The 14,873-nt window shown below is 35.9% G+C and overlaps 1 protein-coding gene and 1 long non-coding RNA gene across 3 annotated transcripts; both read left to right on the top strand.

The window, feature by feature from the left end:
* The first annotated feature begins 152 nt into the window (after positions 1 to 152).
* Positions 153 to 6,400, top strand: LOC110616616 (nuclear transcription factor Y subunit C-1). 2 transcript variants are annotated; one of them, XM_021759046.2, is made up of 2 exons: positions 153 to 1,109; positions 5,893 to 6,130. In XM_021759046.2, exons 1-2 carry the CDS (start codon positions 424 to 426, stop codon positions 5,954 to 5,956), a joined length of 750 nt encoding a protein of 249 aa, XP_021614738.1. In that variant the 5' UTR covers positions 153 to 423; the 3' UTR covers positions 5,957 to 6,130. The 2 variants fall into 2 exon arrangements, with proteins under 2 accessions (XP_021614738.1, XP_021614739.1); XM_021759047.2 differs by lacking the exon at positions 5,893 to 6,130 and adding an exon at positions 6,145 to 6,400 and having other exon boundaries at positions 163 to 1,109.
* LOC110616617 lies at positions 1,116 to 5,427 on the top strand. The gene is made up of 2 exons (XR_002488230.1): positions 1,116 to 2,881; positions 2,956 to 5,427. It is a non-coding gene; the product is annotated as an uncharacterized LOC110616617 (long non-coding RNA).
* Positions 6,401 to 14,873: the final 8,473 nt, after the last annotated feature.

Raw genomic sequence — 14,873 nt, 5'->3', positions numbered from 1 at the left:
TTTTAAAGAATTTGAAATGATGTCCTAAACAAATGAATTTCAGTTGGAAATGGTCAAAAAAATATAAAGGAATAGAAATAAAAAAAATAATAGACTAATAGAGAGGTGCACTTGCACAGGATAAAGCAAATAAAATAGACGGAATCTCTCTCTACTCTATAAAGAGGACAGAAAGAAGAGTCCTTTAATCCCCAAAATCACCAAATCGCACGGACCCTAACGCTGCACCCTCTCTTCTCCTTCTACCTTATCCCTTCATCTCATCCCTCCAAACCCTTAAAAACACCAAATCCAAATCCAACACATCACAGCACAAATCTCTCTCTCTCTCGTACTCCCCAGAACACCAACATTTGTCAACAGGAAAAAAAATTGGATCTTTAAAAAAAAAAGAAAAAGAAAAAGAAAATCGTAGCCAATCAGATGGATGCCAACAGCCAGCAAGCCCAATCCGGCTCTTACCCGCCACAGCCTCCCACCAGTGGCGCCCCTGCTCCGCCTGCTCCAACCCCTTTCCACCATCTCCTCCAGCAGCAGCAGCAGCAACTCCAAATGTTCTGGTCCTACCAGCGCCAGGAGATCGAGCAGGTGAATGATTTCAAAAACCACCAGCTTCCTCTTGCCCGCATCAAGAAGATCATGAAGGCTGATGAAGATGTTCGCATGATCTCCGCTGAGGCTCCCATTCTGTTTGCTAAGGCGTGTGAGCTCTTCATTTTGGAGCTTACTATACGGTCTTGGCTTCACGCTGAAGAGAACAAGCGAAGGACGCTTCAGAAAAACGACATCGCTGCGGCCATTACCAGGACCGATATTTTTGATTTTTTGGTGGATATTGTGCCCAGAGATGAGATCAAAGATGAGGCTGGCCTGGGAGGGATGGTTGGGGCCACTGCTAGCGGAGTGCCTTATTATTATCCGCCGATGGGCCATCCGGCCGGTGCCGGTCCTGGAGGAATGATGATTGGGAGGCCTGCCGTCGATCCTACTGGAGTCTATGTCCAGCCACCTTCACAGGCGTGGCAGTCTGTGTGGCAGACGGCTGCGGCGGATGATGTTTCGTATGGAAGCGGAGGAAGCAGTGGGCAGGGAAACCTCGATGGACAAGGGTGAGTATGCATTTTGATTGGCCATTTCTCTGGCGCTCTTTCTTTCTTTTTTTTTTTTTTTGGGGGGGGGGGGGTGTACGAAATGCTTTTGGATTTAGATGGGCTCTGTTGTATTGTTGTGATGGTTCTATAAGGAAAAGTTATGTCTTTTACTCAAAAAAGACTTCCTTTTAACTTTCGGACACAATGCTCTACCGGGTGAAGGGAGAACGATTCAATTGAGTATTTTAGGCTGTAATTTGTTCTGGGTTTTTTGATTCATGATTGCTCCATTTATCTGTTGGTATCATAGAACCATAGATGATTGGCTGCACTAAGATATAGTGGACTTTTTATGGGCCTATTGTTTTTTTAGGGTTTTTGATAAAGGAGGATTCCTTTAACTTATTGGAATGGAGTTTGTGTATGCTTTTGTGTGAATAATTTGGGGTACGTTTTTGCCTCACATGCCCATGTGGTTGATATACTGTATCGATGGGTTTTCTTTGTTATGTTGGTTGCTACTTTTTTCTTGGGTAAGTTAACCTTTTGAACTAAGGAAGTTTGAAACAGTGCGGTCGTAGTTATTTTAGTTTTAAATTGACTAATGGTAATGATATCTAAGAATGTTGGATTTATTTTCTTTATTTGATGTGTTTATGCTTATTATATGGGTTATGTTTTTGAGTTTTTATTACATCTTTGAAAATCTAATCTCATTTTGTGCAATTTACAATTTTTTAAAAATAATGTGCATTATGATATAGAGTTACAGTTGCTATAGGCTTGTGACTGCATAAGCTATTACGACTATGATTTAAATCCATGGAATCAGCCTTCTTAAAGAGGGGATTCTCTCAGCAAATTTTTGCCAAATATAGGGGATGGTTTATGAGTTTATGTGAAAAGCTGACTGATTGGTGGGGTGAGCTCTATGTTATGGTTTCAGATAAGTTATGTAGAAATGGAGAAGACCTATCCTTCATATGTATTGTTATAAAAGCCCCACAGTAAACAAGCCAACAAGTTATTGCTTTATAGAATTAGGTCCTACACCATTTTCTCTGTGCAATTTGACATCTCAGCTTTGTATTTTATACACAAAGGATTCAACTCAAATATTCAAAAACAAAATCAGATAATTTAACCCAGAAAGTACCCCTAGTGAGAGATACCCTCCCGGCAGAAATCCTCTAGCTAAAACTTAGCTGGAAAATACAATTGTATTTCTTTTCATATCTCACCTACTTGCTTCTCTATTCTATTTATACACTTCTTTGGGTGCTGATACATTTTTATTTTTCCAAAAAATGTTCTAACTGTATTGACATGCTGCTTGATCTCTATTCCTTGGCCTCTACTTTTCTGGATCCTTTGAGATAAGTCATCCAAGTCCTTTTGGCTCTAAAAGGCATAATGATAAATTCATAATGTCTAGAATGTGTCTGAAATGCTGTTTTAGGAATATCATCCACAGCAACCTGAATTTGGTGAACCGGATGGAAGATCAAGTTTGAAAATTTTTTAAAATTAAGGAGCACCATGCAACTCATCCAATAATTCCTGAATGACTGAGATATGGTATTATCTAGAATTGTAGCTTTGTTGAGCTCATGATAGTCAATACAAATATGCCACCTCCCATCTTTTTTGCTTTCCAATAGAATTGGGCTAGATAAGAGACTAGCGCTTGGGCAAATTATTTCAGCAGCTGGCATTTCAGATATGAGTAGTTCAATCTCATAGGAATTGATAAGGACGGAGAGAGATGGGGCCAGTGCCTGGTTGCAATGGTATGACATGATCCAATGACTGGCTACGTAGAACTGTAAATGACTTGCTAAAAAACATCAGAATATTTTTGTAGGAGGGGCTGAAGCTGTCCTGACTGAGCAGTAGTTAAATCATGAGTGTCAACTATGGGAGGTGAAACCATTGAAGAACACTCCCACAAGAAAGTAACAGGAGAATGAGTTAGGGGGATTACCACAGAGATGAACCTTTTGCCCTTTATGCATAAAAGACGTTGTCAATTTGTGCCATGTGACTTTTATATTGCCTAGAGTTTCCAACCAAAAGATTCCTAGAATAATGTTGGCACCACCCAGTGGAAACGACCATCGCCTTTGTGGACCCCAAATGTTGCTGTCTCCAAAGTGGAAAGGCCTAATGTCTGCTCTAATTTCTGAGAGACAAAGCAATGGCTGGTACCAATATCAACCATTAAAATCACAGGGAAAGAATGGATGGTACCTTGAAATTTTATGGTGTGAGGGTGAGAAATGCCGCCAACCGAATAAAGTGGAAGATCCATTTGAATCAAATGGGTCTCAATCAGCTCTGGTGAGGAAAGGTCCTTTCTCATCCATTGCTGCTAACTTGCATAGGTTAATCCATTCATCATGTTCTTCAGCTATAATCATGCAAAGGGTCTTATTTGGGCATTGGTGAAGTGAAGAGTGTGGTTGTTTATAGTGGAAACAAATGCCCTTAGCATGTAGATCTTGGTGCTCCTAATGTGAATACTGGTGAATGTTCTTCACATGGGAAGTGACTAATGCCATTGGAATTTTATGGAAAGAAGAAAGTGGTGTTGATGGCTGGGCTGAAGAATTCAAGACTTTCTCAGTGGGCTGAGGTTGAAGCAAACAGCTAGAAGAGTGAGAAGTGATGGTGGAAGGCCAAGATTTGGCCCTAGGAGTAGTGGCCTGGGGTCCAAGCCCCTATGTATATGCTTTCTTCCCCAAGTACTCTAAGCCAGAAAAAAGAGGAGGATGTGTTACTTGTAACTCAAGTTCCACCTCTCTTGTGGAAGCCACAGCTTATCCCAAAACAGTGATCTCATGGCTTTGTAATCGAATACAGATGTGCTCTCTTAATCCATTCAAGAAATAGCCAACATAGTGCAAATCTGGGATGTTGGCATGAGACCCGCGAGCAATAAACTCATCAATAGACCTAGTTGGTTTAATTGCCTCCAATCCTTGAAGGGGCTTGCCATCGTATCAGATCCATAATTTGACAGCAGCTCAGATAGAATTGTGCCCAGGTGATCATTGGCATGCTGGCGGCATGTGTTGGCAGAGACACAGTAACCAATGGAGCATGCTGCCTTGCGTGCATGTGAGAGCCATGGAAACTTTGAGGTCATCATGAGTGCCATTCATCTCAAAGTAATGCTCAGCTCTGGTTACCCAGCTGAGAGTGTCTTTACCATCAAGTTGTGGAAGTTCCAGTTGCTTAGGGAACAGAGAGGAATTGTCAACAGTAGGGGCAGCAGAGTGACAGCATATGGAACCATCATTGACAGTGTGGTGATTGGAAGTAAGGGTATTAGACACTTCATCCTCAGGAACCATGGTTTTCCCCCTAGCAATGGCGGTAAGGAGAGTTTCAATGGAGAGAGTTTAGGGTGGATGTGCTCATTATCTGCCCGTAACTTTGAAAATCCATTCTCAAGAGAGCTGAGAGTCCTCTCTGTTGCATCTAGCAATTGTCTATCCGTATAGTTGGCATTCGGTTTTGGTGGCAGGTTGTACCAATTTGATAGAGAAAGGATTCGGCTCAAATATTCACAAAAAAATATTAGATAAGTAGAACAATGGATGAGACAAATTGGCCAGGAATTTTATTATGCAGATGTAAATGCAACTCAGAGAGTTCCCTTGTGAGAAATACCCTCCCGGCAGAAAAGGAATTCTTCCCCCAAGCTAAAACTTAGCTGGAGTTACATTTGTATTTCTTTTCATATCTCACCTACTCATCCCTCCATTCTATTTGTACACTTCTTTGGATGCTGATACATGCTTTCCCAAAAAATGCTCTGACCTTATTGACACACGGCTTGATTCTCCATTCCTGGCCCATCTAATTCCCTCTATTCTTCTGGATCCTTCTTACCCCTTCGAGAATAAGTCATCCAGGTCTTATGGTTCTGCCCCTTGGTTCAGTATGAATATCTGCAACAGTATCTGAGTTGGAAGATGTCTGCATTTGGATTTTTTGAATATGAATGCATAGTTGGGATGTCAGTTATAGTTGTTTCTTATGGTTGCCACTCAAGTATACGAGCCTCTACCTGAATTTTTTTTTTTTTTTTTTCTTGCCCCATCACCTTTTTATCCTGGGATGCAAGAACTGTCTCATTCTGGACTAATGGTGGGAAAGAGAAGATATGCGTTGTCCTTTCCTGTTGTTACTTGTTCACATCCAAGTAACTTTGATGCTATTACTTTGTGGAATCTCAAATTCAAAATGAAATTATTAATTTATAACAGCATTATTTGTTTTCACATTTCTGTATGTAACATCAATATACCAGCATGATAGCTTTATACTCATGATGAATAGTCTTAATGCTTAGCTTGAAGAAGTTTGGCATTTGGAATGTTGAAGATAAATTATATTTTTGTTGAGCATTATTTGTTTTCACATTTCGAAGAGTGCCTGTATGTAACATCAATATACCAGCTTGACCACTCTGTCACCGTGATGAATAGTCAATGTTTAGCTTAAAAGTAGTTTGTTATGTGGAATATTGAAGAGAAATTATGTTTTTGTTGATTATTCTGTATTTATGTGCAAAGATGCACCGTTGGGCAATTCTGGATATTTTTTATATTTATAAAATTCATGCCCAAGCTGAAATAAACAGCAGGCTGTCTTTTACTTTTCTGTACATTGAGGGTGATTTTATATTAGGAACTTTATCTTCTATTGGTGGTTGTTTGAAAATCATGTCTTCATGTAAAAATATGCCTCGTTGTTTATTGTAATTTCTTGAATCATTGTCCCTTCCCTGTAGAAAGTGGATGTTGTGGTTGTTTACTGTTGGTAAGAGAAAAATCCTGAAGCGACTCAAATATTAAGGCAACACAAAATGGGAATAGCACAATGCTTCTTTGTATTCTCAATCAAAGACTCTGGGGCTCCATCTGTTAAATTACCTCACCTTTACAAATACCTCCTTTTACTCTTCCAAGTTAACTACTCTGCTGTTTTATGTTGGTCTTCTCCACGCAATTGACGGAGCTTTCTCCCATGTTATCTTCTGCAGTTAAGCAAGGCAGATGAAGTGGTGTTCAGTGGTGCCCCAGAAGGCAATGAGCCTCAGCTAATACTACTTGGATTTTTGCTTGCTTATGATCTTTAATGTACGTGTCTGCTCTGCTATTTATGGAAGCTGTCTTTAATTGTAATGGTGAAACTAGACGATTAAAACCCCTTAACATAATTTTGTAACAGCCATACAATTGCTGTCATGAACTTGCCTAATTATAACTAAATGTGCAGTTTCTTCATTTATGTTCCTATCCTTGCTGATTCTGCTTTGTCCATGTTGCTTCTGGAAGATCATACTTGAAAGGTTTATTTTTCGTTCTACTTTGACATTTTCTGTGAGATTATGAGTTTGAAAAGGAGCTGTTCTTGTTAGCTATTCCGGCATTGTTCCTCGGGGCAAGACTGCAACTCCAAAGCTTAGAAGCCCACAGTGCGGTGTTTGCTTCAGCGATTTTCGCATGGTGGCTAGACTCTAGCGATTGAAATTTTTTAGAAGCTAATCCATCATCTTTCAAAATAAAAGCATTAACTATCTCTCTCACCTTGTCCATTGCTTGCCATTGTTGTATCTCTATCATGTATCTCTTTCCCCATTCATGTCTCTCCATCTCTCTTCCAAAATGATATAGATGCAGACAACTTTAAAAGAAAAAACAAGATAACTACAAATCTAAATGTAAAATCAACGACCCTAATCTATTTAAAAAAAAAAAGGGGAAGGAATCTTGATGGAGAGAGAGTTGTACGTCCACAATTGTTGGAGGTGAAGAGGGGATATTGATGAATATTAATGGACGGGGAGGGAGATTAAATTACTCATAAAACTAGTACTTTTTACATTATTATTATTATATAAAATTATTTTATTAAATAATGTTTTTTTATATGAATTCATTCTGCTTATTTATAATAATAAAACATTTTCTCTTTTATATTCTCTGATTTCAAATTTAAATGAATCATAGCATCTTATTTTATTTTTTGAGATTCAAAACAATATTAAAAAAATAATTTTTTACAAAACAAAATATTTAATTTTATTAATCTACCTTATTTTATATCTTCATTAATTATGCAACTTATCACTTGCAAATAAAAAAAAACTGTTTAGAATAAAAAATTTAAAGATATCAAATCTTAATCGAATATCAAATAATATATTATAAACTTAATTATATCAAAAAAAAAAAGATTTTTAACACTTATTATCATATATTATTAATATTCAAAAACATTATATTCAAAGAGATTATATTCTTAAAAGAATAAAATAAAATTTATTAAATTTCAATGAAAGCGGATGGCGATGGCAGCAGTGGTAATACATATATATATAAGAGATTTTGATTTCCTCTAGTACTTTTTAATATAATAAATATAATTTATTATATTAATTTTTACTATTCTGTAACATTTTCATTTTCTACTAATTTTTTAATATAATATATTATTAATATTATAATAAAAATTTTATTATATTTTTATTATTTAAAAAAATTATTATATTTTTATTTTAAAAATGAGTAGAATATTAAAAATATATTTATAAAAATGGAATATATATATAAATTATTATTTTATATAAAAATAAAATTATAAATTTATGTCATTCGGTATAATTAATTTTTTGCAGTTTATTTATTATTAAAAATAGAAACAAAATATATATGTTAAAATTTTAACTTAATTTATTGTGATTAATAGATTATACTAAAAAAATTAATGAATAAAAAATTAAAAGGTTATATACAAATTATATTAATAAAGATAATAAAATAAAATTTAAATATGAAAATAAAATTTAAAAATAAAAAATATTTTTTCTACAATAATAAAGTATTTGTGTTTGATTGCTGAAAAGATAAAGAAAAACCCACCGTGATATGAGAGTATCCTGATTTAATCAAAGGACAAAAAAAATCTCACAATACTTAAATAATAATTTAGGCTTGTGGACTGGCGATGGAGATGAATTGGAGTCTTATTTCTCAAAGTGATTTTACTTTACCCTAATTAGGATAAACTGAAACGTGGATTGTAAATATATTGCTGTATAGAATCTGCTGAATCTATGCTTTGAACTGAAGCCTTTCGTTTCAGATAAGATGGAAGAGAAATAGCTAAGAAGCGTTTGGAAATGGAGTGTAGGGTTTGGCCCCTAGCTGGGAATTGGTTGATATTTGTATTCAGAGGATATGCTCACGTGAAGAATATCTCCTTTCGGAGAAGTACTTGCTTGCACAGGTTCATCATGGATTCAAGCATTTTTAAGATTTATATAAATGAAAAATTAAATAGAATTCACTTTAGTATATTTTCGGTCTATAATAAATCAGATCAATTAACAAGTTTGCTACTAATTTCAATATCACGCATTCCTAATTTTTATAAATAATAATAAAATAAAAAAATATTTATAATAAATTCAAAATGCAAATAGATAATAAAATCAATATATAAATTAATTAGAATAATTTTTTTTTATATAAATTAGATTCACTACATAAAAATTGCATCATAACCAAATGCTGTAAATATGATTGAAAAAAAGTTAAATATCCTTTTACTTTAAAAAATTTAAAAATAATATTTTCTAGACTTCTTTTATTTTGCAAAAAATTATGGGTGGAAGATATTTTTCCTATTAAATTTATGTTATTTGGTTATAAAATTTTAAAATAAATAAATAATATTAATAAATTTATATATAAAAAATTTTAGTGGTGTTAATAGGATTTAGAAAGTGATTTTTTAAGAAAAAAAATTAAAATTTATTTTTATATAATCTAATTTTACTTTTAATTATAAAAATATTTTTTGCTCATTAATTTTTTTATTGATGCAAAAAGTTGTTTTTTCAAAATATATTTTCTTATAACACTACCGACTCTTTATTTGTCAATCTCTTTTAGAAGGGAATCATTGTAGTTTATTTTTTATTTAATAGAAATTCAATTAATTTCAAAATATATACTATTAATTTTTTTTTATTTCCTTTGTTGAGACCTATATGTCTATTTGAAGGGTACCATTAAGAGTTATAAACTATTTTAATTTGTATTAAATATTAGTTTCACTCTTGATGTTACTTAAAAATAAAAAGATGGCATGGCCGAAACGAAATTGTACCGTAATTAGCTAAATTTATAAAGAAGAAAATATGTAGTGGTGGCAGGTGTCTACGGCAACCACTCCAACACTCAAATCAATAAATTGAAAAAAATAATGAAAGATAAGCTTGACAATATTTATGTAGGAGAATAGCTTACCTTGATCTCTGAGATCATTCTTTTTATATACTGTAAGAAGATAGAGATAAATATAGTATTTTTTGATAATTCGGAAATGATATGGTCGGCTCGCTGGTAAGGGATCTCTACCGACTAATTGGTCGAAAATCCTGTAATCATAGGCGTAAAGGGGATCTGCTAGATTATAGTATTAATGATAACTTCCTAATGAAGACTCACCCAGACGTTAAGAGGGCGAGTCTGTTTGACTTGAAGCTGACCTATTCTAAGATTGAATCTTTTCTCTTGACTCCGGGCATAATAGTCGTCCGAGTCTTCTTGAGGGGCCGGGCATCCGAGTATTTATGAGGAGCTGAGCATCTGAGTCTTTCTTTCTACAGGTGAGACAGTTTATTAGCTTATCAAGCTCTCACCACATGACCCTGTCTTATGGTGACAATTCACGGCTTATTTTAGGAAATTCTCATGTAGCATCAGAGGTCCCACCATTGGTCTTTGATTCTTTAGATTCAAAGGTGACAGTTACTTTCGTGGTCTGGAGTACATGGCTTGTTTATATTAGCCTTTCATACTCGCGTCGTTTTGCTTGCTCTTGCCGTAAAAGATAATTGCTTTGTAGCTATGATAATTAAAAATAATAAACTAATGAGCTTTGATTCCAGCCCTATCAAGCTTCTTTCTTACATCAAAGGTCTTAGTGATATTCTGGGCCTTTTGTCTTGGACCTTCATTCGAGCATATTTCCCTCTGGTCAACTTTCAGACTCTTGAGCACTGATTATTATCTGAGCACTTTTGCTCCTGTGCCTCCTCCAAGCTATTTTGCCTTTAAGCGTCTTCTGAACATTTTTACTTTTGCATCTCTTTTAGGCATTTTTGCTTTGAAGCATCTTCCGAGCATTTTTGCTCTTAAGCGTCTTCCAAGCATTTTTGCCTTTGTGCTCCTTCTAGGCTTTTTGCCTTGAAGCGCCTTCCGAGCATTTTTGCGTCTTCTGGGCTCTTTAAGTAGCTTCCGAGCATTTTTACTTTTGCGAATCTTTTGAGCTCTTTTGTTCTTAAGCATCTTCTGTATATTTTTGCACTTGCGCGTCGTCTGGGCACTTTTGCTCTTAAGCATCTTTCGGGCATTTTCTCTCTTTGTCGAGCTTCCGGACATTTTCTAGTCCTATACAGCCCTAACGAACTCCTTGGCCTTTTGCAGCTCTAACAAGCTTTTGGCACCAAATGCCTTTGTGTGTTTCTGGGCATTTTTTAGTCCTTATGAGCTCCTTGGCTTTTTCTAACCTTTATGAGTTTTCAGGCATTTTTCTAACCCCTGTGAGCTCATTGGCCTTATACAACCCTAATGGGCTTCCTGGACTTTTACAGCCCTGACGAACTTTTGGCACTAAATGCCTTTGTGAGCTTCCGGATATTTTTCTAGTCTTTATGAGCTCCTTGGCTTTATACAGCCCTGACGAGCTTCCTAGCCTTTAACAGCCCTAATGAGCTTTTGGCACCAAATGCCTTTGCGAGCTTTCGGGCATCTTCCTAGCCCTTATGAGCTCCTTAGCTTTTTCTTGATGGGCTTTCTGGCATCAAATGCATTAGAATCTTCTCGTGATACGAGATTAACACTCGATAGGTCGGCCTAGTATCCTTCAGGCCTGGCATTAAATGCTCGGATGGTCTTGTGGCCTTTTATGAATTTGTTTATGTGGACCAGCGTCCGGATTATAATGCAAGACTCATGCCCAGATGGCCTCGCGAACTTTTATGAATTTGTTTCCGTGGACCAGAGCTTAGATTATAATGCAAGACCCATGCTCGGATAGTCTTGTTGCCTTTTATGAATTTATTTCTGCGGACCAATGCCCGGATTATAATGCAGGACCCATACCTGGATAGCCTTGTGGCTTTTTATGAATTTTCTTCTGCGGACCAACTCCCGAATTATAATACGGGACCCATGTCCGGATTATCTTTGGGACCTATGCCCAGATTATCTTCGAGACCCATGTCCGGATGGCCTGGCATTAAATGTCTTATGGCTTTTATTCTTGTCTCCACGTTTTCATCCATCCAACGATTTCGATTTTCCTATAAAAGAAACTTGAAGAATGCATATTAGTTTTATAATATTTCATTAACCACAAATATTTTTCTAAAGATAAAATAAAAAACTCGGTCGTCTAACTTGACTAATTTCAAATCTCAAAGTTTGACTCAAGAGCTGGATAATTTGATTCTGGAGTTGAATATCTGTGATATTCTCCTTATTGTCACCTCTATTAACACTCAGTTCTCCTGCAATCACATGGATGATCTCCCATAGGTTCACTGTTAGGAGCAGTTTTAAGAATTGTTATCTCGAACTCGGACCTCCTATCTTTTCTACTCTTTCTGATGAACTTTTAAAGTGTGTTGTTCCCTACTAACCTTTCGATCTCGTCTTTCGATTGCCCATACTCCTCCGTCACATATTTGTGGTCTTCATGAAAATGGCAATACATGGTCCTGTCTCATTTTCTGGCTTTTTTATGATTGAGTTCAAGAGGCCACCTGATCCTCTTATCATTTTTCCTAATCCACATAAGGATATGCATTCGTGAATCGTTTAGTCGGGCATATTTCTTATACTTACCTCGGCCATTCCTTTTTCGGAAGACCATGTTGTAACAGCCCAGAAACCGAACTGCTACCGGCGCTAGGATCCAGATCGGCTTAAGGCCGCCGGGACCCGTAGCAAGCCTGCTGTGAACTCTGTGTACCTGTGAAATCCCATACATGATCAGACATTTTCAGTAAACATTAAAATTTTCTCTGTTCCAAGGCTTAACCTGTGCATACTCTATCTCTGGTCTGTAAAACCCCTGCTAGAGCTCTCATCTTTGCTCTAGGCGGATCAACTCATATAATGTTAAGCTTGGTTTGTCATATACAATAAAATTATTTTCATAACAGACCATGTATATACCAAAGGGATTACAACTCATATGGTCAAGCATCATCTAAACAATATAAACTATCTTTTACAATTACACTTTAACACATGAAAACGCTTACAAAACATAAGAAAACATAATCTGTACCCTTCCAGAGGATTCCGACATCAGAAATTCCACCGGACTACAGGACTTCCGACGTCGGACTCTAGCCGGGTATTACACATGTAACTTCTTTAGTCTCCCTCATACCTTTGCTTCTCTGGCTTTTGGCCATACTTTTGACCCGACCTTTTGTCCTTTTGCCATCCTTCTTGGTACCTTTGGGCAGCCCGTCCCAGCTTCCAGCAAGCGTCCTTGGGAACATCATCTGAAGACCCTCCTTCCTTAAACTTGTCATTCCCTTTGGACCGACCATATTTGGATTGCCTCTGTTCGAGTCCCTAGAGTATCCTCAGAGACTTCTTCCTTTCCCTTAAGAGCCACAAGTGATGCCTCTTCCCGAACTTTGTATTTCTCGAGAATAACCTGCAACCTTCTGGCGTACTAGAGTATTTGTTCAATGCTCATATTGTTGAAATCTCTTCATTGACCGTAGAGGCTGTGTTTTGCCCACTGTCAAAAGTGGAAGAAATGATAGCATCTTCATTGGTAGCAATCTTAGCAACAGCTCGTAAGTTGTCGGCCATTTCGAGAGATAAAAGAGATAAAAGACCGGTTTTAATCCAAATGAATAGAGAGAATTTAATGAATCTCCCCGCAGCGAAACCAAATGATGTTGCTTAAAAATAAAAAGATGGCGTGGCTGAAACGGAACTGTATTGTGATTGACTAAACCTGTAAAGAAGAGAATATAAGGTGGTGGTGAGTACCCACGACAGTCATTCTGATGCTCAAATTAGTAAAGTAAAGAAATGATAAAGGATGAGCTTGAGAATATTTGTGTGGGAGAATAGTTTATCTTGGTTTATGGGATAACTATAAGAATATGGAGATAAATATAGTATTTCCTTATAATCGGACGATGATATGGCCAGCTCGCTATTAAGGAATCTTCACCGGTTAATTGGTCGGAAATCTCGTGATCACAGGCGTAAAGAGAATCTGTTGGATTATAGCTGTTAACAGTAATCTCCTTATAAAAATTCGCCTAGACGCTGAGAAGGCGAGTCTGTCTGACCTAAGGCTGATCTGTCCTAAGATCGAGTCTTTATTCTTGACTCTAAACATAATGGTCATCTGAGTTTTTCTGAGGAGCCGGACATCTGAGTATTTTTGAGAAGTCAGACATTCGAGTCTTTCTTTTTATGAGTGAAACCAGTTATCAATTTATCAAACTCTTGCCATGTGATTCTATTTTATAATTATAGCTCACAACTTTGAAAAGTTCTCATATAGTATCAACTCTAAAATTTTAATTTTTTTTTTCTTTCATATTTTTTTAATTTAAATTTCTGAAAAATATAAAAATTACTATATGTGATTTTCAAAATTTTTTATTGTATCCTTAAACTATATTGTCATAAACTTACAGTAACTACAATATATTGATGGCAATTAATTTTTGAAAAAAAATATTTATTTCACGTTTCAAAATCATCTGACTATACTCACCATATGGTTATAAAGGGTCCTGAATTCAAAATGACCTTGTGAGATGAGATGCACAATCTATACAAATAATTTGTGTTGTTTAGAAATGAAAATTATAATGTATTCCACATAAAATATTAGAACATCAGCCATGCACAACGTTGCAGCAGCCTTAGTAGTCCATATGTGAAGAGTAGAGTGGTCAAGATTCACTTGTGGTTATAACTAAAGTTCATTGAACTTATTAGTCGAAAGAGGGCAAGAGCGTCGTGAGTCGCATCGCATGGGTATTTAATGCTAAATTTTCCATGGAGAACAAAGTTAGAAAAATAAAATAAAATTATTTATAATTTTTTCTTTTTCTTTTATATAGCATTTTAAATTCAGAATTAGGGGTGTAAATGAACCAAACCGTTCGTGAGCTATTCGAGGTTCGATTCGATAAAAGCTCGACCGAACTCGACTCGATTTCTAAACGAGCCAAGCTCGAACTTAATTTTTAGGCTCGTTTGGTAAACGAGCCAAGTTTGAGCTCCATAGTATTCGGCTCGTTAAGGCTCGTGAGCTCGGTTCATTTCTAAGTTCATGAGTAAGCTCGCGAATAGGCTCGTGAACAGTCTCGTTAAGTAAACTGAAATTACTATCATAAGAGAAATAAACTCAAACCCTGCATATACTTTCATGAGCCAAATTTGAATTTTTTAAAATTCAGCTCTATATAGTTTAGTTACACTCTTAAACTTGCATATATTTAGATCATTAAGATTTAAAAACTCATTTTTATAAGTTTACATGCTAGTTTGTAGATATACTTATTTAACTAAAATTATTTTAGTTTTAAACTTATTAGTTTTAAACTAAAACTCATTATACATGTAAATAAATTAAATTACTTGTGAACTATTTGAGATTTAACTCGATAAAAGTTCGACTCAGCTCGATAAAAGTTCGACTCAG

The sequence above is a fragment of the Manihot esculenta genome, chromosome 6 (genome assembly GCF_001659605.2).
Source record: "Manihot esculenta cultivar AM560-2 chromosome 6, M.esculenta_v8, whole genome shotgun sequence".
NCBI classification, from domain to species: domain Eukaryota; kingdom Viridiplantae; phylum Streptophyta; class Magnoliopsida; order Malpighiales; family Euphorbiaceae; genus Manihot; species Manihot esculenta.
This window is presented reverse-complemented; position numbering and strand designations above follow the sequence as displayed.

Excerpts from the sequence above, each read along its gene's own strand:
- LOC110616616 (XM_021759046.2), top strand. The coding sequence starts at position 424 with ATGGATGCCAACAGCCAGCAAGCCCAATCCGGCTCTTACCCGCCACAG. Across the intron at positions 1,110-5,892 it reads GGAAACCTCGATGGACAAGG|AAAGTGGATGTTGTGGTTGT; the intron begins GTGAGTATGCAT and ends CCTTCCCTGTAG.